Genomic DNA, 22,157 nt, shown 5'->3' with positions numbered 1-22,157 from the left:
AGGGCTGTGTCCCAGGAGTCCTCTCATTTCAGATAAAGAACCTAGACACAGAGCAGTAAGTTGATTGCTCAAGTGTGTACGGGAAAGCTGCAACGAAGGTCAGATTTGAATTCATACCGTGGGATGTTCCTCATGGAACTAGGTCTACAGGACCTCTGTCACAACTTCTGGAGGTAGAAATCATAAAGATACTTGTTCCCAGAAAGGTTTCTTTCTTCATCAAATAGACCTGTTATTTTGTGTGGTACCAAGCCCCACCTGTCACCCACAGTTAACATTTCCTGCTAATATTTTGAAAGTGATTTTGCATAGCATGGTGAGCAACTGAAAGATACACTTTTGTTTTTGTTTTGTTTTGTTTTTTTAATCTTTTTTTTTTAATTTATGATAGACACACAGTGAGAGAGAGAGAGAGGCAGAGACACAGGCAGAGGGAGAAGCAGGCTCCATGCACCGGGAGCCCGACGTGGGATTCGATCCCGGGTCTCCAGGATCGCGCCCTGGGCCAAAGGCAGGCGCCAAACCACTGCGCCACCCAGGGATCCCTGAAAGATACACTTTTGTTCACTTCATGATGTATTTTATTTTACTACCTTTTCTGAAAGATTATCTTACTAGGAAATAAATACCATGAAGTTATGAGGTATCTAAAATTATAATAAAACACTCACAGTTTTACCTATATATAGGGGGAAAAGGTTATTATAGTTGCATAATTTGAGTGCAGTTGAGTAGAAAGGTAAGGAGAAAGATAAATACTATAAAAAGTCACTCAAGTCTATTAAGAGGACAGTGTTACCTGTATTTTCCACCAAGGTACCTTATATTTGGCTAAATGTACCAGAATGCCTCCTATAAAGTAACTTTTCTTAAAGGCCTAAGAATGGAGACTTTGGAGTATAATATAATCCTGTTAGAACAGGGATAGTAGGAATATCTTTAGGATCTTCCACTGTTTACAAAGGCCATTTTTCTAACATCTCTTGCTTTGCCTTCAGCCACACCAAGTTCTAGTTCCCATTACAAATCAGTTTATTTATGTCTTAGAAAAATCATCATGTAATAGGAAGCATAGGAGTCTTAGACTCATTTGTTGTATGGGGAAAAAGTATGTTCGACCAAGAAAAATTGGAGGGGAAACTGGAGCAAGTCTTCTTAAAATGTCGCAGCATAACCCAAACTGTGGAGTGTGGAGAGTGAGCGTTGATTTAACTGAACATAGAATCTGTGATCTGTTTTCACATTGTAAGGCAGTGAGTTCAGAGAGCACAAAGCAGACTGAGGCAAATTTCTAAGTATGTTAAATATTTTTAGGATTCAGATATGCCAGGCAGTTTAATCTGAATTAACTGCTGTTTTCTTCTAAAAGCCAGGTGGACATGAACCCTGTGCTGCCTTCATCATCTCTTACATGCACGTGTACACACACACACACACACACACACACACACACGAATGTTGACAGTTGAAATTAGGCAGCTCCCCTGATAACTTCTAGAGCCAGTTGCTCATACCAGACATTGAGTTAGGCTGCAGTTAAAAGGCCTTGGTGAAAGAGATGACAGTGGGATAATTTATTCCTTTGCAGCTTTCCAGAGAACAGTAATAGCTCACGATGTGCTAGTTCATGGTCTCGCTTCTCACATTTAATCTCCGCAACAATGTGGAGTGGAGACTACTACGAAGCTCAGTTTGCAGATGAAGAAACTGGTATACAAAAAGGGTAAAAGTACCTTGCCCTGCTGTATACTGCAGAAAGTAGTGGAACATGGATCACAACTGGCTTAGTCTGGCTCCTCTGTGCTCTAAGGCGAAAAGAACGTGACCCTTCATTAGTTCTGCTGACTAGCTCTCATTACTTGGCTCTTCCAAAGTTCTGATGCCTCTGAATTTATTTGTGGCATTTCTTTGTTACAACTAATCCTGAAGGGTCTGAAGGTACCCAACCAGGAATGTCTTGCCAACTTACGAGATTCAGAAGGTAAGGATTTTTTTTTAAGGAGTAAGTGGCTACCCAATTCTAGAAAATAAGTATTCGGGGACCTCTGTAAACAGAATGATCAGAAAACAGGAGATTTCCGTAGCCTTAGTAATAGTAGGAGTTCCTGAGAACTTCGTTTACTCTGAAAACCTGTTTAGCCACAGGATAAATTGTGCCTTTGCCTTAGGAGGCTTAATGCCTTTGACAAAATATATTAAATATTTAGTTGTTTTCCAGAACACCCTTGTAGGATAGGTTAATATTAATAATTCAGTTTATGCAGGTGATACTCTAGCCACAGAGAAGTATGTTGGTATGTCTAAGATCTCCTAGCAATTCCAGAATCAGAAATACCCTACTCGGAGTTTTTATGCTCTGTTGGTATTGCTGTGTAGTCGCCTACTTCCAAGAAAAACCAAACTGTCAGGATTTGAATTAGATGCTGAATGCTTTGCAAACAAGTATAGAGCATTAAGCACAGAAAAGTGTTTCCATTTTCATTTGGGACCTTGTTATCTAAAGCATTTCATTTAAATCATGTAGTTCTTTAGGAAAAAAAAAAAGAAAAGAAATTGTACCTTTCAAGGTTAGTCTAAGCCACAGAATCTCCTCATTTCTGCATCAGCAAAAACTAAGAGTCATATGCATGGAAGATGACTTGTTACTTTTTAGGTATCTTTCCATTTTTCTTTCTCCAACATTTTCTTGTGTTTCTTAATGAGGACATCCTCTCCACCTCTGCTGGGAAGCCAAGTGACATTTTTCCATGTAGGCAACTTTTTTAGTTCCCCTTTGAGCTAGAGTAGACCTCTCCTGCAAGCTCACAGAATAGAAACTTTCCTTCTTTCTGAAGTGCTTCCGTTCTTCAGACAACCGGAAGGAGCAATTTTAAAAATAGGCAATTTGACTTTCCGATTATTGGCCTAGATGATTACATAAATCACAACAGAACACTGAACTAGTATGTCTTTAAGTGTCAGCCTAAGAATATTAAGTTCGGACTTGTTAATGAAAATGAAAGTGACTCCTTAAGGTGCGTAGCTTTTACTCGATCATTTTGATTCTGCCTTCTTGCAACAAATATAACGTAAACTTCATATTCTTCCTTTTTATTCCCAGTTCTCCCCCATCCCCTCTCTTGCCCTCTCTCTCTGCGATGTTGACCCCAATTTCCTGAGTTGGAGGACAAGACATTCTTAGAATGCACAAGGCTTGCTTCGAGAGGGCATCTGGGTTTGAGGTCATGCAGGAGGACTAATTTTAGCTTCAGGATCTTATGCACATCATAGCTTATAAATTACCTATGAGGCATTTTTAAATATTGCAGACATTTAAAAAGATGAAACCAATTAAATTTTTATAATGGGAAGCGAGTGGGAGAGAAAAATAGGAGAGGCAGAGGTTGGAGGAGGAAGTCAGCTGCAGAAAACACAGAATTTCACTGAGTCCCGGTGTCAAAGGTTTGTCCTTTGCTTTTGTAACGTTGCTTCTCTCAACCTGTGTCAGGTGCACTATGCTCTAGAGGCAAACTCCCCAAAGCTGAGAGCGGAGAACAGTCACTGGGAATAACATCGGTTTGAAAATCATTGTCATCATTTCCTCTGTGTTTTTGGTAGTCATGCTTATTTATACCCCAATTACATAGTAAATTCTAGTCACTTGGGTGTGTACAGTTGTTTGGTGTCACCGCCTTATTTTAATGCTCTTATACTTAGCTTCCAATGCTGGCCTGCGCGTACTGGGTGGGGAAGGCTTAGTGGAAACCAATCCTCTACCTCTCTTCTCTCACAGAGGAGTTTGGAAAACCACAGCAACTGTGCCTGTTCACGGCATCCTACGTGTCAGGCTTCCAGGCCCCCCCCCCCCGCACACACCTTCCTTCTTGCAGACTGCGCTGCTCATCATCTCCCAAACTCAAATAAGAACTCCCGTGCCCGTCGCTTTGCTCAGCACATCATCCCCCCCGCGTACGGTGCCGCCGCCTCTTTTCTGCTGAAGAGGTAGCACTGACCGGTGGAGGCGACAGGGTGGCTGACCTCCCAGGCCCACCGCTTACCCACGGTTTGACCTTGGCAAGTTACTTCGTTTCACCGAGACTGTTTCCTTACCCGTGGAATGACGCTCCGTCATTTCCAAGGCATCTTTAAGGGTAAGGAGAAGAGAAAAATCCGGAGCACCCCACAGAGACCGGCTCCCTTACTTGTACCTCCCTGTTTTTAAGTCCCTCAGAGTTCAGGTGTCGCTGCTCAAAGCTTAATCTCTGAAGCGCGTCACGTCACGGTCCGCCGCCTCCCATTCCCGTTGTCTTGTGTTCGCCTCTTCCCAAGTCACTCGTCAGCCTGGGAGCTGGCGCTCCCCTGAAACCAAGACTGCGGTTTCCGACGTGACCTTGTTAAGCGCGGCCGCCTCCTGCCTCCGCCGTGTGGAACCGGGAAGTGCAGGGGACCCCTTCGGCATGCCACCCCTTCCTCCAGACGCAGTAGAGGCTGAGTCCTTTGTGGTTTCTTGGCGCAGCAACAGAGGTGACGTGGGAAGTGCTTTCCTGGAGGTGACTCTGAAAGGGAGTCTCCAAATCCACCAAGGACTCCGCGCACGTCCATCACTGCGGGCGAGTTTAACTGGGCACAGACATTGCTTTGAGACCATTTTCTATTGAAAATAAGCGGATAGAGCACGTTTGAATGTTGTGGTGAAGGAGGGAGTGACTCGGAACACTGGAGACTGCCCGGTGAGAGGAGAGCTGTGGCTGCCAGTGGGACGCACCGTCGGTGACCGCGCGGCAGACGTAAGACAGGACGGGCCGCCGCCACCCCAGACACAGCCTCGTAGCACATCCCGGCGCGGGCAGGCTAGCGGCTCTGTCCGCAGGAACACACAGCCCCGGTAGGGCCCGCGCGCCCGGCTCCCCGGCCAGGCCGTGACGGGCGTCAGAAAGCGCCTGAGAGTGCGACGGTTACATTCCACGTGTGACATTTTACACTAAAGTAGCTCTTTACCTGAGCAGAATTTGTTTTCCAGAAGAAAAGTCCATGTCTCTGTGATACTGCACCTGAAACCTGCGGTCCCTGCCACCCCGTCCCGCTTCAAGTCGTTGCTTTGCCTTCTGATACACCTCTACTGTAAGCTGCGGTGCAAGAGTGGATGCTCCATTTCTCTGCTATAGGCCACCTGTCTCCAGCTTACTCAGGCACTAATCTGTCGTTTCTACCTTTGAAAGGCAAATAGAAGGAAAACTACTGTTTTGTGATATTTCACACTTTTAAAGAAACATTTCACAGTCGTTCGTTATAAAGGAAATGAGATCTTGGGACTTGATCTTTGTTGTCATAATCTTCCTCCCCACCCCCGAACACTTGGTTCTTAGGATAACCTAGCAGGGTAGCACTTGAAGTTCATTGTGAAATCTTGAGTCACAATTATGATCTGGCTCGAGGTGCTCCAGCTCACTGACTTTTGTGTGTTCTGCTGGAGAAAAACTGACCCTGTCATCTTTTTGCTTTTCCTGATATTTGGAGACCTCGAGCCCTAGGACTGCTTAAGAGAGATGTTTCTAATATGCTGTCTCTGTGTCTCTTGTCATTGAGGTGATTGTCATGAGAAAACCCTGGACAACAGCCATGACAAACAGAAATATTTTGACAACTCACAGTCACTGGATGCTGCCGAAGAAGAACCCCCAGAGACAGGAACAGAGGAGGAGCCCGTACTCTCTGTTGAGAATTCAGGGAGGGACTCAGATGCCCTTAGACTTGAAAGTAAGTTGATTTGACCTGAGCTGTGCTTCTGGGGTAAAATCAACTCTCAAGCTTTGAATTTAGGCCTTTCTCTACTCTCAGTAGTTTCCTTCTTTTAACAGCCACGCATTATATTTGTTGGGTCACAGGAGTGACCCACAGGCGTGAGGTGGAAGACAGGCTGTCGTGTAAAAGCTCTTTACACTTTTTTTTTCTTTCGCCTCCATGTCTTCTTTTGCTAGATCAAATTTGATTCGTTTACATACCAGTCTTTCTCCTCAATATCAGTAGTCTACTGTGTAAGTCATTGAAAAAAGCAAAATAACTTGTATTTATACTAAGCCAGTAATATTTATAGATTTGGAATAACAGACATACCTACCAGGCCCTCTCCTCAAATTCCATTCTATGACCACATTTAGAGCTGTGCGATACTAAACAGTTCTTGACGTTTTCAGTCGATGCATAATTGCCAAAATGACTGACTTTGTAGTACTCATCCTGCTTCACCGCTTTGCTCTATTTGGATCTCTGCACAACTCCCCACTCCTTCTCTCTTTTCCTTCTGTTGGCTTCCAGGGTGTCACTTGCTCTTGGCTCTCTTCCTATCCTCAGCACATGTTTTTCAATTTCTTTCACTCATTCCTTACTTTGCCCTTTATTTGTTGGGTTACCCAGGATCTTAACCGTGGCCTTTTTTTTTTCTTATCCCTCTTCTTAACCCTCTGCGTGTTCTCTCTTGGTGTGTCAGATACTTTCGAGTATAACAATGACTCCAAATCTTTATGTTTAGCTAGGACATTCTCTACAACTCTAACTCTTATTTCCACTTTTTTAGCGGTCTCCATCTCAATGGGCCATAGGCACATCAAATTTCACATATCCATAATTAAACTTGTCTTCATTTTCACCCAATTTCTTAAACTGCTTCTAATTCTTCTGTCCCTGCTATCTGTTAATGGCATCACAACTCACCCAGTCACCACTCTATCCAAGACCTGTCGCATCTGTTTATCTCTTCATCTATTCCTTCTGCCACTGCCCGAACTCAGACTTTCTCCATTTCTCCGTTTCTGCTTGGGCAATTGCAGTAGCTTCATAATTGAGGTCCTCGTATCTAGTCCTTTATGTCAGTCTGTGTGTGGAGGGGAGTATGTGTGTGTGTGTATGTGTAAGAGAGAGATAGTACATGTAATTGGTATACAGTTTTAAAAACAGAAGCAACCCCTGTTACCAATATATTGTGTGTCCAAAGAGTTGTTTCTAAAATCAAATCTGATCAGGTAAGGCCTATGTTTAAAATTTTCCATGGCTTTCTGTTACCTATCGGAAGAGTCCAGGTATCATAGTGTGGGATATGAGGCAGGTTGGCCCTTTGTTTTGTCCCCAAGCGTACCATCTACTGGCATTCTACAGAGCAGGATATATAACCTTTCACCATTTCCCGCACACTCCATGCCCTTTGAGCCTCCGTGTCTGCACAGGTTAGGGATGGCCCCTGCCTGCTCTTTTATGTGGATAACTCCTACGCATCTCCTGGGTTCAGCTTACATGTCACCTCCTCTGTGGAGCATTCACAAAGTTCTCTGGGCATTTAATTGCTCCAGTACACTGTCAGTTCCCACTGTTTGTCAAGGCATATTTGGTGCAGCGCGAGTGCTTGTGTGTCTTGTCTCCCATCAGTCTGTGAACTTCTTACATATCATGTCCTATATAACTATATTTCTGGGTACAGTAAATCTTTGTTAAAGTAATCAAACGAGGCATTTGCCTTCCTGTGTATGTTGGATTAGCATGTTTAGCAATTAAAAGTCTATGTTTCCTTCTAAGTGGTATTGTATATATATATTAAAAAAAAAAAAAAGATGTCTAAGAGAAGCAAGCTAGACCTCAAAGGGGGGAGTGGTTTCATCAATTCTGTCAGAAATCGTTGGGCTTTAAGGAAACTAATTTCCTTTTACCAATTCTGAAGAGAGGGATTCTTAGACTAGATAAGCAGTTTATTCATGTACGAGGGAGCTACTCCTCCCTGGTGCCTGGCAGCCTCATGTCTCCGTCAGACATCAGGTAACCACAGAACTGAGGGGACGTCATGAGGCTGCTTGATAAACTCAGAATCGCCACAGATGAGACGGAGCAATGTTCCCCATGGAGCTCCATCCCATCCCTGTACCGGAAAGGCCGTGTGGTTGCCCTGGCTGAGACGGGGCCTTTTCCAGGTCCTTTCAGCATCAGGAGGACTGTCTCTCAGGGTGGATTCCTCTAGAGACGGCTAATGCAATCCAGAGGATGATGGTGACTCTTACTGGTTTCACTCTCCAGTACTCACTTTCCTCCGCCGTAGGTCTAAATTCTGTCCCCTAGGTACTAACAAGTCCACAGGCACTACATTCATCGTATGTGGGTGTGTTCACACCAGCGGGCTTTCTGTAGTGTGGTTATCAGAGTGAGAAAAACTCCCAATGCACATCGTGTATTACAAATAAGAGCCATGTATAGATATTGAATTTTTGAAAGTTCTACTTTTGGAGGAAAATTTAAAGGAATATTAATAATAGTTAAGCCCTTTCCAGTAACCATAAACTTATGGTAGTCATTACCTTTCTGTGATACTTTACAACTTACAAACATATGCTCACTTCAGCAGCACTTACATATAATTTACAAACTTACGAACCATGTGTTAAGCATGTGAAATAGATATTATTATCAAGCCCATCTTACAGATGAGAAAATTGAAACTCAGAGAAGTTAGGTCCCTTGTCCAAGACTGTCAATAGATAAAATAACTAAAACTCATCCTCAGGTCTTGTAACCCCGTGCATTGTGCGCTTTGCCTTGTGGGTCTCAGAAATAGGAGGTTGGTGGACTAGAACTTTATTTTTTAATTGGTAAGGTCATTTTTAAAGAAAACTAGCATCTCCTGTTACATTATTTTATAAAGCAAAGAAAATTTAATGTCAAAAAGTGCAAAGGTGATCTCAGAATAAAGGTCAAGTCTTTTTTAAAAATGGACAGTCAGCAAAATTACTCAAAAAATTCGTATCTGGACGTGTGTGTGTGTGTTTATTATAACTTTTTATACATTTTTTTGTTTGTTTCTCATTTTGCTAAAGACTGGTACTGTGTCACTGATTAACATTTGAAAACCACTGCTTTACTACCTCATCACACAGTACAAAACTCCTCACTTAGCCTTAGATGTGGAAGGAAGAGCATAGGTTCTCTAGTCGGAAGTGCTGCTATCATGTCCTTGTACCTCCACCAACTAGTTGTTAAGTCTTGGGCAAGTTACTTAATCTTTCTGAGCTTCCCTTACCTCATTAATTTAAAAGCAAACAAACAAAAAAGCCTCCAGTGATTAGTATTTAAATGAAATAACAGGGAAACATTTTTTTTAGAGCCCAGTCCACAGTTGGAGCTCAGTAAATGTTCACTTCTGCACACATAAGCGTGACTCCGCTTCCCGACTTAGAGGCTGCTTGTGAGCTACAGTCCTCACGAGTACACACACACAAATTCTGCTCAATAAACATCTGTTCACTTAAAGGGAACCCTGACGTTTGCACAAGAGCTGTTACAGAAAAGATGATCTGTTTGCGTTTCTGGGTTATCTTCTCAAAATCCCCAGTTCTCTCTTACTGTACTGACCCAGCTAAAAGTACCCACTGGTGCAAATGAGAACTGATGACTTGTTGTTTTCTTCCCAAAAGTGAATCATTTTCTTATGCACCTTAGTCTGAGTGATTTCATTTAAGCCTTTTGTGCTTTGTGATTACTGGCTTTAAACAGTATGCCATTGTTTATACATGAAATCTTAGGGAAGTCTACAGCTTTATGCTGGGACTTCAAAACCACATCACTGCCTTTTAAGGAAAATACTAGAACTCAAGACAGAATTGCCCACAGTTGTATGGTAGTGGAGTCTTTATTTGAAACGAAATTTGTCAAATCCCACAGGATATTCTTTTTCTTTGTGAGACAGGGACGTATTTCTCTGTGGTGTCATTCTCAAAGGTAGAATGTGCAATGCTTGCCTTCAGCAACCACATTCTAGAACTCAAGCCTGTTGGCATTAATCAGATAAGACTTTCTGGAGATGTTTTGAGTCAAATTTTGAAGGAAGGACTTTTTTTTCTGGTCATCTCTCCAAACGTCTGATCTTTACCTCTGTTTACTGTCAGTCTGTTTTGTTTTGAATGTAGGACTCACCTTTCATTTCGTTCTCTGCTTCTTAAAACTTCTAGATTCAAACCTCTCTTCTGAGATTATTAATACTGTTTCTTAGCCAATACGGTCACTTTATTTTACTCATCTTCAGTGCTCCATCCCCTCTCAGTAGCACTCTCACAAATCATTGTGTGGGTTTTGGCTTCTGCTCCAGGCACAGGGAGCTCAGTCTTTCTTCTTTTCTTTCCTGACTGTTCACAAGTCTTTCCTAATATGGAGCTAGAGTGTGACTTCTCATCTCCGGTCCTGCCCTCTGAAGGTAACAAAGTCAGTCTTGTCTCTCTCGTTAATAGCACATTTGAAGATGATTCTTTTCCTACCTACCCTACCCCACGTGTTTTTGCTTCCTTCAGCTAAATGTCCTTATTTTCTTGAATAGCTTCAGTTAGAGCTTTTAGGACCTTCTCCAATCTCAAAGTAATCTCCCTAGAATTAAAAAAAATCTTTCCAAGCTCAGTCAGTTAAGCATCTGACCCTTGATTTCAGCTCAGGTCATGATATCTGGGCCCTGATCTCAGGGTGGAGAGATGGAGCCTCACATCGGGCCCTGAATTCAGCCTGGAGTCTGCTTGAGACTCTCTCCCCCTCCCCCCACACTCACACATACTCTTTCTTTCTCTCTTTGTAAAAAAATAAAATAAAATGTTTTAAAAAGAAAGAAAAATCTTTCTAGCAAAAAAATTTCAAGCCTGATTTCTTTTCTGTGCTGTATCAGCTACTGTTCCTTCCATGGGATCACCTTGGTTTCTTCAGTTCTTCATTTAATATGGTTTTGGACACTTTGACCACATCACGGTTCTGTCAATGTGCTCTGCTTTGAAAATCTCTTAAAACTGTGGTACCCAGACTTACCCATGAATCTCCAGGTGTGTCTGGAACATCGCAAGATTATGCTGGGGTTTTTTTTTCCTTCTGTTTCCCCCACTTTCCCCTCCTCCTCCTTCATCTTTTCTTCCTTTTTTATTTTTTCTTTTCCTTTTTGAGGACTGCATATGCTTCTCACCATCTCTCAGCACTTCTCCTAGTCCCTGTGATTCTTGACAAATTACCTGACAGGACTCAAGCTCAATTATAAGTTTTTCTAGTACCCTGAGATAGGATTCATCCAAGTGAAAAAAACATGAACTCATCTAAGCCTCACTGTAGGTGCTCACAGTCTCTTCACATCATAATATTTATTCTCCTTTTTCCAGTGTAAAAATGGTACATGTTAAAGAAGGTAAAATAATAAGAGAGATGGATCTCGGTTTCTGATTTCAGTTTATATTATACCATCTGTCCCACAAGCAACAATCCTAATATTCTGCTTTTTCTTTTTGCTTCAAGTATAATGTAAAACCTTCTGAGATCCCACTATAGTCCAGACCTCTCTTCAAACCTGAATTTCGTATTTCCAGAATTAGACAATGTATGGAGATACGTTCCTACATCCATTCTATCCTAGGCCATAAGTTCCATGGGTTGTTCTATTCTGAGCCCTCAGCACCTTTTTGGACCTGTGCCACAAATGCTTCCATGAATAAATGAGGGTCTGAAACCCCAACATGATGTGTCCTATTGCTCTCTCCTAATTCCATAGTCTTTGTAGATAGCATTGTTTTCACTTTCACAGATTCTAAAACTTCATATAGTAAAAAAGTCCCTGTTTCACATTAGGCTTTGAAATCTTGAAATCATCTTTGAGCTTACCCTGTTCTTTGTCATTATATCCATTTAACCACCAAATTCTATTTTTCTCTACTGAGATTTCTTCATGTACCTTTTTCTCCTCCCTTTTTTATATCCCCCTTTAATAATCCTCACCCTAAGCTAACTTCTCTTTATCTAATTTTATATAGAGATTGTTAAAATACCTTTCTCATTGGTCTCTGTCCTCCGTCTTCCTTCTCCACCCCTGACTATGCCAACTGATTTACCACTCTGGCCTTCGTATGCCACTTTATGGCTCTCATCTTGTTATTCTTCTGCCCAGCAAACAAGAGGCTCCCTTTATGATGAATCCTTTCCTGATTTTCCCAGACATTCTCAATGTCACCCACCTTCCCTAAGTATCTTGTTTGCTGACATCATCTATAGACATTCTTTGTTCTAGTTCATGTGAAATTAGTCGTGCCTTCACATATTGCCTTCCTTATGCCCACATCAGTGTGTGTACATACAGGTATGAGAGTGTACGCATTCAGGCTCCTCCCTCTGGGGTGGCCCTCCTCGACCTTCTGCCTGTCTAATTCCTGCCTCATCTGCCTTCCTCTAGGAAGCATGTTGCAACCACACTCCATTGTGCTTTCCTCTAGGAAAAACACACACACACACATATTTAAATGTAATTGTTCTCTGATTGTTTAATGTATATAGTTTTGTGTCTCCAACTTGATTATACCACTTATCCTTGAACGTTACAGGTTTGAACTGCACACATCTACTTATGCAGATTTTTTTATAAATACAATACAGTACTTGAAGTGTATCTTCTCTTCCTTATTTATTCTTAATAACACTTTTTAGCTTCCTTTATTATAAGAATACGGTATATAATACCTATAACACACAGAATACATGTAAATTGACTGTTTATGTTATTGGTAAGGCTTCCAGTCAACAGTGGGCTATTAGTAAATTTTGGGAAAAACAAAAGTTATATGTGGATTTTCAATTGTGCAGGGGTTGGCGTCCCTAAACCCCTCGTTGTTGAACTGTATTTAATTCCTCAGAGTCTGTTTGTCCCACCACCACCACCACCAAATAGCTCATAGCATGGAGATAGGCACATAACTAGGTCCTAAATTAATAAAGCTTGGATTATTGTTTCTAACTCATAGCACATCTGTGATCTCCTCATTCCTTACCTTTATTTAGTGGTGTTCTTTAGGAATTGCTATACCCTAACCCCTACAGCCTTTGAAAGGACTAGTGGCTGCCAGCACAAAAGCCTGCAGCAAGTTCCATAGTCTCTCTTGATTGGAATACCAGTTTTTATCAATCAAAGGCCCTTTTTCTAAGAACTTTTTAGTAATGGTATAAATATTCCATATGGTACGGGTGTAGGGGAGCATTAACCTTTGGAACTGGGCTTACAGAACTCTTTGCAACTGAACAACTTTTATGTATTTAGAATGCTTTGTAAATAGTAGTAGTTACTGAATGGAAATAAGGCTTCCAAACACAGCATCCGTATGTGGTTCTAACTGTACACCAGGGAATTAGTTGCCTGCAGTCTACCTTTGGCCAAAAGCCACTTTCCTTTAAGCCCACACTCTTGGTGCAGCCAGATCTATCAAAACGCCTTTCCTGTCTCAAAACCAGGTGCAAAGGAATCCCATCGTGGCCGCAGGAGAAGGAAGGAGAGGAAGCTAAAATAACAGGAAAACTTAGAACTCTGTTGCTATGAGTCAGACAGCAGGCAATTCTTCTAATTAAGTTGCTTTTTGGGGTCCTTATAGCAACCTTGTCCAGCTGTTTTCCTGAGTTAGCTACTTAGGAGTTTGTAAATCACATAGTGTGTCAGACACCATGTTAAAAACGACAAGGCAAACCTTAGAGCTTACACAATCCTGAGTCACCAGGAGGACAAGGCAAAGGTAAGAGCAGCAGATCCTCAGGAACCTCACAAACCAAATTATTCCCAAGTTCCATTAACTCATTGTACAGTCGTGCCTCTTCAGTGTCCAGTACAGTGTTGGACATTCAGGATATAGTAGTAAAACAGAAACGAAAATTAGAACTCTTTGTCAATCCCACATTTACATTATTTGCCACATAATTTAGACAGTTACTCACCATTTTTATCTGAACATACTAAAGAAAATGTTTTTGCAAATTCCTGTTTTACTTTAGGCTGTTTCAGAACTTCATTAAGAGTAATGATAATGATAATAATCAGGAAAAACCAGCAGGTTCGTTCAAAAAACCTAAAAGGAAACTTATTTGAAAGGACAGCAGTACATTTCAAAGTCACTTGTTAACAAATGGTGGAGCCTTAGAGCTTTTTTAAGAAAGAATAACAGATTTCTAGTGGTACTCCCAGCCTGACCTTCACACTCTCTGAAATAGAAAGTGGGTTGGAAGATAGAGATACCACCAGAGCCAAGAGTGACACAGCAGACCTATGAGTAGGGCGCAAAGCTTTCTGTTGTTCTCAGCCCTGCCGGCCAGCCACCTTTCTGACCCCATGCCACCCCAGAGACTAGCACTATGCGTTTGTAAGGTGGGTTACTCACTATGGTTATCGGTCTGTCAACACGGATATAAGATTATTCCTGACCTTAGCCTTATTCCTACCAGGTTCTAAATCACTGAACAAGCCAGAATTACCAACTGAAGGGTATTGGGATAACTCAAATGGGATAATGTAGGCTGGCATTTTGTGAGCAATCAGGTGGTCCAGTAGATACATGTCACAAAAGGAAGCATTCCATTTTATTTGTTTTTCTACTCTGTCTACTTCCAGAAAAGATTGGACATGACTTTCATGGAACACACAATATAAGATTCAGCTATTAACTCAAAATAGCAAAAGTTAAATAATAAAGTTGTTTTTAAAGGAAAAACATTCTATTAAGAAATTCAGACAAATTTTTGCCCTAAATTTTCTAGTTATCTAGGCATAGAGGGAAACCTGTGGGGTTGTATGATGTTTAATGTATAACAACGGAAACACTGACATCTCAGGAGAAATAATTTTTCTAGGCCATTGCACTGGGAAACATCCGTGGAAATCTTTACATTAGAAACTTGAGCAACATAACAAATCATGTCTTGATAACCATTTTAGGAAAAACATTATATGGCTCCATTACTATTTCTTATACCAGCTATTAATGAAAACTGGAGCCTGAATGTAGAATTCGGATAATTTCCCATTAAGCAAATCATTGTTCAGTTAAGGCAGATAGACTGTATGGCCTGCACATGGAGCTATGATATGTCATATGCTATTTGAATAAAGCTTCAAGAATCCCACATGTTCAATAAATAACATCATAATAAACTTCATTTTTGCCATCTGTGTCTTACATCTGAAGCAAGTGGGTCTTTTTTTTCTCCAAAATAATACGTCTATTAAATAGCCATCCTTGTGCCCACTAGTGATGTAATCAGTGCCTGCCTGCCACCTCGCTGCTCCTGTTGTTCTCATCCAAGCTTTTCACAAAGCTACACAGCAAAAATGTCTCATGATGCATTGTGAGGGTAATGATTGGCATTTTTATGAAGGTGGGCTATAGAATTTCCTCTAAGCAGAGCCAGAGGTACTCAAGCAGCAAGATTGGAGTCACTTAAGTGAGTACTATGTAATTTTTAATGACATGCGGGCACTTGAATTTCAGGTACAGTGGTTGAGGAGAGCAATGGTTCTGATGAGATGGAGAATTCAGATGAAACAAAAATGTCTGAAGAGATACTGGCTTTGGTGGATGAATTTCAACAGGCATGGCCCCTGGAAGGCTTTGGGGGTGCACTGGAGATGAAAGGGCGGCGTCTGGACTTACAGGGTATACGGGTGCTGAAGAAGGGGCCCCAGGATGGAGTGGCCAGGAGCTCTTGCTACGGAGACTGCAGAAGTGAAGATGATGAAGCCACAGAATGGGTGAGAGTTGGCCAACTCAGTCATACCAAACTGTAGTCCACGTCTTGGTGGAGGTGGGGGCTTCAAAGTGTGATGTTTCTCTTAGGAGGGTGACATCGCTTTAATCCGCCCCCCCACCCCCCAGCCAGCCTTCACATGGGCATTGTACTGCAGGAAGCCTTTCCCCTGTATACAGCTGGCTCTTGCTGCTGTCAAACCGCGCGGAAAGCCTGCACGCTTGGAACTGCCCAGTTCAGACATCTTCATTTTCAGTTTCCTCTGTACGCCTTCCAAGGCTAGATTATTTTATTTCACGAAACATTTTTCATTTAGACCTGTAAGAATTAAATGGAAGGAGAGAATTAGCTCTAGCACAGGACTGGTTACTCTTCTGTTTTCTTTTTATTTAGAAAGATAACGCAAATGAGAAGTGGGGTATGGTAGGGTAGGGGGTGGGAAGGAGCAGAGGGAGAGAATCTTAAGCAGGTTCCACACTCAGTGTGAAGACCAAAGCGAGGCTCAGTCTCACAACCCTGAGATCCTGACCTGAGCTGAAATCAAGAGTCGGACGCTTAACCAACTGAGCCACCCAGATGCCCCTAGGACTGGTTAATCTTTTTCCTCCCCTTAGATTTTATTTATTTGTGAGGGAGAGAGAAAGAGAGAAGCAGAGTGAGAAGCAGACTCCCCGTGGAGCAGAGAGCCCAGTGTAGAGCCGGATCCCAGGACTGGGATCACAACCTGAGTCAAAGGCAGATGCTTAACCAACTGAGCCACCCAGGCGCCCCAGGATTGATTACTCATAAAGCCACCAATATCCACAGCCCTTACAGATTGATAATTGGTCTAACTTGTCCCCAACATGTCTCCATTTTCCAGATAACATTCCAGGTGAAACGTGTAAAAAAACCCAAAGGGGATCATAAGAAAACTCCTGGGAAAAAGGTAGAACCAAATCAAGCAGAAAATGTGCATCGTTACCAAGCAAACCTGGAAATCACTGGCCCAAAGGTGGCATCTCCTGGGCCACAAGGTAAATTTGAGTATTTAATGTGCCAGTTTCTTTTTTCAGATTTGACTGCCTCCTTTCTCACAAGGGATGTGTTTGTGACTTGAAGGAGATCAGATGAGAAGGTAATGGGGCTAAGTGAACAAAGAAACAGTCATTTGTATAAAAAGTTTGTTTTGACATTACTTGACTTTTTTGCCATTGCCTTTTGGGCTTATATTCTTATCATCTTGAGCTTAAATATCCTTTTGATTTTTGACTGTCTAATTTAATATGGGGATAATGATCACATCTTACAGGGTTGTTGGGAGGACTATAGGAATTATACATGTAAAATGCTTTAAATGAAGCGGCCAAAGAGGACTCCATAAATAATAACATTTAATATTTCATTTAAGTATTGGATAAATGCTTTAGAACTACTCCCAGGAAAAATGTATATATAGCAAAATTTGTCATATACTTTTAGGATTCATAGTTGTCCTGAAATGCATCTTGGGACTCTTAAGTTCAGGCGCATTGCCATGGACCCAGTTGACTTTCCTTTCTAGCAATGAAATAGTAGTGATCAAATTTCTTTTTAAAAAATAGCTTTTTTTTAAAGGATATTTTCATTATCTTAGACTTCAAAAACTCAGGATAACTTCATGAAGTTATTTGAATGAAGACATTTCTTATTTAATTTGGTGTACTTACCAAAGCTGGAAGCAGGGGGCACATAATAAAATATAAAGAACGGGTTCAGCTTGGCTAAATCCCAGAGTGATCTGTTACTTGTGAGAAATACAAAGGACACCAAAAAAGACGTTTTGTCATGACTGGAGTTGACAGTATGCAGTAGCTCTACTATTTAAGGGTGACAGCATGTGTTAACAGGTTACAGAAAGAAAGCAGCGCTTCCTCTACTAGATCTGTCTTCTGTAGCAAGGAAAAGGCTGTTCAAAATGTAATACATCATTATAGAAATGAAAATTCCATTAAATAGTAAATGTAATGAAATCATAAAAGTAGAAAATTTAAATGAATATTTATATACTTTCCAGGTGGAAAAGGACTTCCTAAAGCAGAGAGAAAAAGAAAATAATAATTCCAGCGCCAGAAAACACCATAAAATAGAAAGGCAAATGACTGAAACAAAATATTTTTGTAGATTATTTGTATATTTTTATAGAATATGTGATAAGCACAGAATATCAATATCATCTAAAGAGGACCTACAGAGGCACCTGGGTGGCTTAGTCAGTTGAGTGCCTGACTTCAGCTCAGGTCATGATCTCAGGGTTCTGGGAATGAGCCCCACATTGGGCTCCCCAGTCAACATAAAGTCTGCTTGTCCCTCTCCCACTGTCCCTGCCCCTGCCTGTGTGCTCGCTTGCTCTTCTTTCTCAAATAAATAAATAAAATCCTTTTTAAAAAATAAGATAAAGAGGGATCCCTGGGTGGCGCAGCGGTTTAGCGCCTGCCTTTGGCCCAGGGCGCGATCCTGGAGACCCGGGATCGAGTCCCACGTCGGGCTCCCGGTGCATGGAGCCTGCTTTTCCCTCTGCCTATGTCTCTGCCTCTCTCTCTCTCTGTCTCTCTGTGTGACTATCATAAATAAATAAAAATTAAAAAAAAAAATAAGACAACACCTACAAATCAGTATGAAAAATACAGCATCTGGGGATGCTTGAGTGGCTTAACAGTTTAGCTCCTGCCTTGAGCCCAGGGCATGATCCTGTAGTCCCGGGATCAAGTCCCACGTTGGGCTCCCTGCATGGGGCCTGCTTCTCCCTCTGCCTGTGTCTCTGCCTCTCTCTTTCTTTGTGTCTCTCGTGAAGAAATAAATAAAATCTTTAAAAAAAGAAAAAGAAAACAAAAAAGAAAAATGCAGCATTTCAGGAAGATATGTATAAGTACATAGGCATTCCGCCAAATATACATATACTTATAGTTGGCCACTGAAAATGTGAGAAAATGTTCAGCCTCACTAGTAAAGGTATGCAAACACAAACAGCAACATGCCCTTTTTGCTTATCAAACTGTATTTAAATGTGCAATACACAGAGTTAATGAGTTGAATTTTGGGATCGTTTAACCAGATATATCAGAAAACTTAAAAATATACCAAGGATTTTACTTCCAATAATTTACCCTAGGTCAATCCTCTTAAAGGTGCCAAAGACAGAAGTGCAAAAATTGATCACGGGGTCACTTATCATAATAAAAAATTGTAAATCACCTAAATGTTGGCAATTGCCTAAATAAATTACATAATGTCCATGCTGTGTACTGTGCAGCCAAGATACTTGTAATTTAGTAAGTGAACAAAAGCAGTTTATAAAAGAGCAGAGAGAATACTTCAGTTTTTGTAAAATAGTAAATAGACCACATTATGACTACACTTGCTCATGTTTCCATATCTTTGCAATTGAGATCTGTCTTACAACTGATGAGATTTTAAATAATTGGTGGTGTTTTTCTTTCTTAAACTATATAAAATAATGTACATGTTACAGTTTATAACCTCTTAGATTTGATGAAAGAAACTAAAGTAAACAAGTACATAGATGCAAGTATGGAAGAGAATATACCAAAATGTAAGTGGTCATCTCTGAGTGCTGATAGCAATATGGATGATTTCTTTTCCTTCTATATGCTTTTCCATTTTCTAAATGTTTTATATTCCTGCATTACTTTTACAAACAAAAAAACTAAGAATTTCTTGTAAAAGTGAAAAATAAAGCTCGGTATAGTTCAGAAGCTAGGAAAGCACTTACGTGGTGTTAAATGGATTCAAGTGGATGGGCCCATGTAGGACATTGAATGTACTTGCAAATGACATCATGGAACTACTTACTATCACTAACATGGAAAGTTCTAAGGCTGGGAAGAGATGACAGATGGCCAGAGAGGTTCAGTATCCTGGTTTTCAAATAAATCTGGATTCTCTTTGCTACCAAGAGTTAAGCTTCATGATAAATCCTGGCAAAGTTCTAAAGCAAATTATAAAACAAATATTTTGTGAGCCCATGAGGAAGACGAGGTCAATAAGGCCTATTGTAGATTTACTAAAAACTAGCAAAACTAATAATGCATAACTAATTTCATTTCCTTTTTTGGTGAGGGCCGCTAGACTGAAAGACCAAGAAGTGCCATAAATACAACCTAACTAGATTTCAGCAAAGATTTAACAGAGTCTCTTAGAATATTCCTGAGGATAAGATGGAGAGATGTGGGCTCAGAGGCTCCCCATTGCCCACAGAATGAAATCCAAACTTCTTCTTGTGGTGTACAAGACCCTTTACACCCAGCCTGTCTCTGTCCTTCATTGCTGCTATTTTTTCTTTTCTTTTTTTTTAAGATTTTATTTATTTTTTCATGAGAGACACAGAGAGTGAGAGAGAGGCAGAGACACAGGCAGAGGGAGAAGCAGGCCCCATGCAGGGAGCCCAACGTGGGACTCGATCCCGGGTCTCCAGGATCAGGCCCTGAGCCAAAGGTGGCACCAAACCGCTGAGCCACCCGGGCTGCCCTCATGCTGTTATTTTACCCCTTGCCTTTGCACATGCTGTTCCCTCTGCTGGAATGCCCTCCTGCCACCTCAGCAGTGCTAAAATATCATTCTTTCCAAACCTCAGACTCTGCATGCCTTCCCCTCCTTGGTACCATCAGGCCGAATTAGTTGCTCTCCACCTCTGCAGTTGTCCTGTACCTTCACTCTAGCATCATCCTGTTGTATCTTGGGACTTGTTATGTGTACCTTCCTCAGTAGACTGTGAACCCAAGGGCAGGCTAGGTTATTCCCCACCATCCCTAGTGTCTTGACACAGTTCCCAGTCCCTTACGGTAGATGCCCAATAAATGTTTTTCAAGTGAATTTCTTAAACATAATAGAAAAATAAGCTTTATTGTGAAACTTATGGATTCATTCTTTCAGTTAATTCATTTAAACGGGCTTCATTTGAAACTCTTCCAAACTGTTCTTTTCTATTTTATTTAAATCTAAAGCCCTCCCTATACCTCAGTTTTCTGTTACTGGTAAATTCCTACATTATAAAAAAAGTTACACAGAACCAAAGTTCTCCTTCCTGTCCATTTATTCAATTGTAAGTCCTGCAGAATACCCTTCCAGGACAAGACTTGGTTCTCTTCTTTTCTTGAGGACTCCATCTAAGTAAAGGACCTACACACAAAAGGTAGTACCTGTGAAAGGTATCAACTAACAGAGCTTTAAAAGCCCAGTGTATCTTTAAACTGTGCAGTGATTGGGAGCATACATGTTAGACTCCGGCAGACCTTGATCTGGAGCCTAGCTCTGCTATCTACTAGCCAGGTGACCTTGGGCAAGCCACTCGATCTCTCTGTGCCTTCATTTTCCCACCTGAGAAATGAGGCTGTGGATGTACAGTACGTAGCAGTGCTCTGGAAATAAATGATCACCTTTCAGTATCATCATTATTCCCCATCTGCCACTTTTCTCTCCAGCAGCAGTTCTCTACCAGGAGTCCTGTTGTCTTCCCAGGGCACAACGTGGTTCTCATCTGGGTGGAGGGCACTACTGGTCCTGTAGGGTAGAAGCCAGGGATGCTGCTAAACATCTTCTAATGCACAGAGCAGTCCCCATAACAAAGCGTTACCAGCCTCCTGTCCACACTGCCAGGATGAAGAACCCTGCTTTAGTGACACATGCCCCTTCTCAGTTGGACTTGTCTTTATAAAATCAAAATATAGAGGGGTAAAAATGAAATTCGGTAAGATGTTAACATTGAAGAATATCTTAGCTTCTACGTTGATCGGTCTTAAATCCAACGAAGGACTCGTTTATTTTTACTTCATCATCTGTCTTTAAGCACAAGACTTGATTCAGATAATCTTCTTCCCTTTGCCATGAATGACAGGATTTTAATTCTCTAGGTGGTGAAAATCCCAAAGACTAGAAGAATGACTGGCACCTCCAAGTACACCAGCCTGGGTGAAGTAATCACCAGCGTATGACACTGTGGGTTCTGTTCCTTTGCAGTTGTGTCAATTGATGACATACTTTCCTTCTAGGAAAAAAGCGTGACTACCAGAGTCTGGGATGGCCCAGCCCCGACGAGTGCCTCAAACTCCGCTGGGTAGAGCTGACTGCCATCGTGAGTACCTGGCTTGCAGTTTCTTCAAAAAACATTGAGTGAGTATCTTAAACCTCTCCCTCCTTCGTGGCATTTGTGTACCAGCGAACCCACTGGGCCTCAGTTGACTTCAGGTTGCCCTTCCTGGTCAGCAGCTGTTAGAAGAGTTGTCCTGTTTAGGCTCGGTGGTTCTGAGGCCGACCACCGGCTGCAGGTGGACGCAGCTCACTGTACTGAAATGCTGAATGTGCCCTCCTTCCTCGGTGCCTTCACCCACACTTTGTAAGCTCTCCAGAAATGTGTGACTTACTTAGTTTGATACAGAAAAACCTGTGGTTTCTCACTGACATTGTGTACTTCAAAGGGGAACCAGCGCAAACCCAGATTTACACATACCTACCAAGACACGTGCTGAGCAAGACTGCTTTTTCCTTCATGGATGCTCATTCTCTTTTGCTGGCTCCTTTTCTACCCTTTAAGAGTTCCCCAGGATTTACCTGTAAGCCTTCTTATCTTGGAATCACTCCCAGTCAGACCAACGTGC

The 22,157-nt window shown here is 41.6% G+C and overlaps 1 protein-coding gene across 3 annotated transcripts in view; it reads left to right on the top strand.

The window, feature by feature from the left end:
• Positions 1-22,157, top strand: part of TTC17 (tetratricopeptide repeat domain 17) — a 116,558-nt gene that overhangs the window by 65,785 nt on the left and 28,616 nt on the right. For 2 of the 3 annotated variants that reach the window (XM_038562983.1, XM_038562985.1), the window contains exons 17-20: positions 5,566-5,736; positions 15,270-15,529; positions 16,388-16,541; positions 21,552-21,672. In XM_038562983.1, the coding sequence (XP_038418911.1) occupies positions 5,566-5,736; positions 15,270-15,529; positions 16,388-16,541; positions 21,552-21,672 (706 nt within the window). The remainder of the gene's footprint in view (positions 1-5,565; positions 5,737-15,269; positions 15,530-16,387; positions 16,542-21,551; positions 21,673-22,157) is intronic. The other variant, XM_038562984.1, reaches the window with a different exon arrangement.

This window comes from Canis lupus, chromosome 18, assembly GCF_011100685.1.
Source record: "Canis lupus familiaris isolate Mischka breed German Shepherd chromosome 18, alternate assembly UU_Cfam_GSD_1.0, whole genome shotgun sequence".
In the NCBI taxonomy this organism is placed as follows: domain Eukaryota; kingdom Metazoa; phylum Chordata; class Mammalia; order Carnivora; family Canidae; genus Canis; species Canis lupus.
This window is presented reverse-complemented; position numbering and strand designations above follow the sequence as displayed.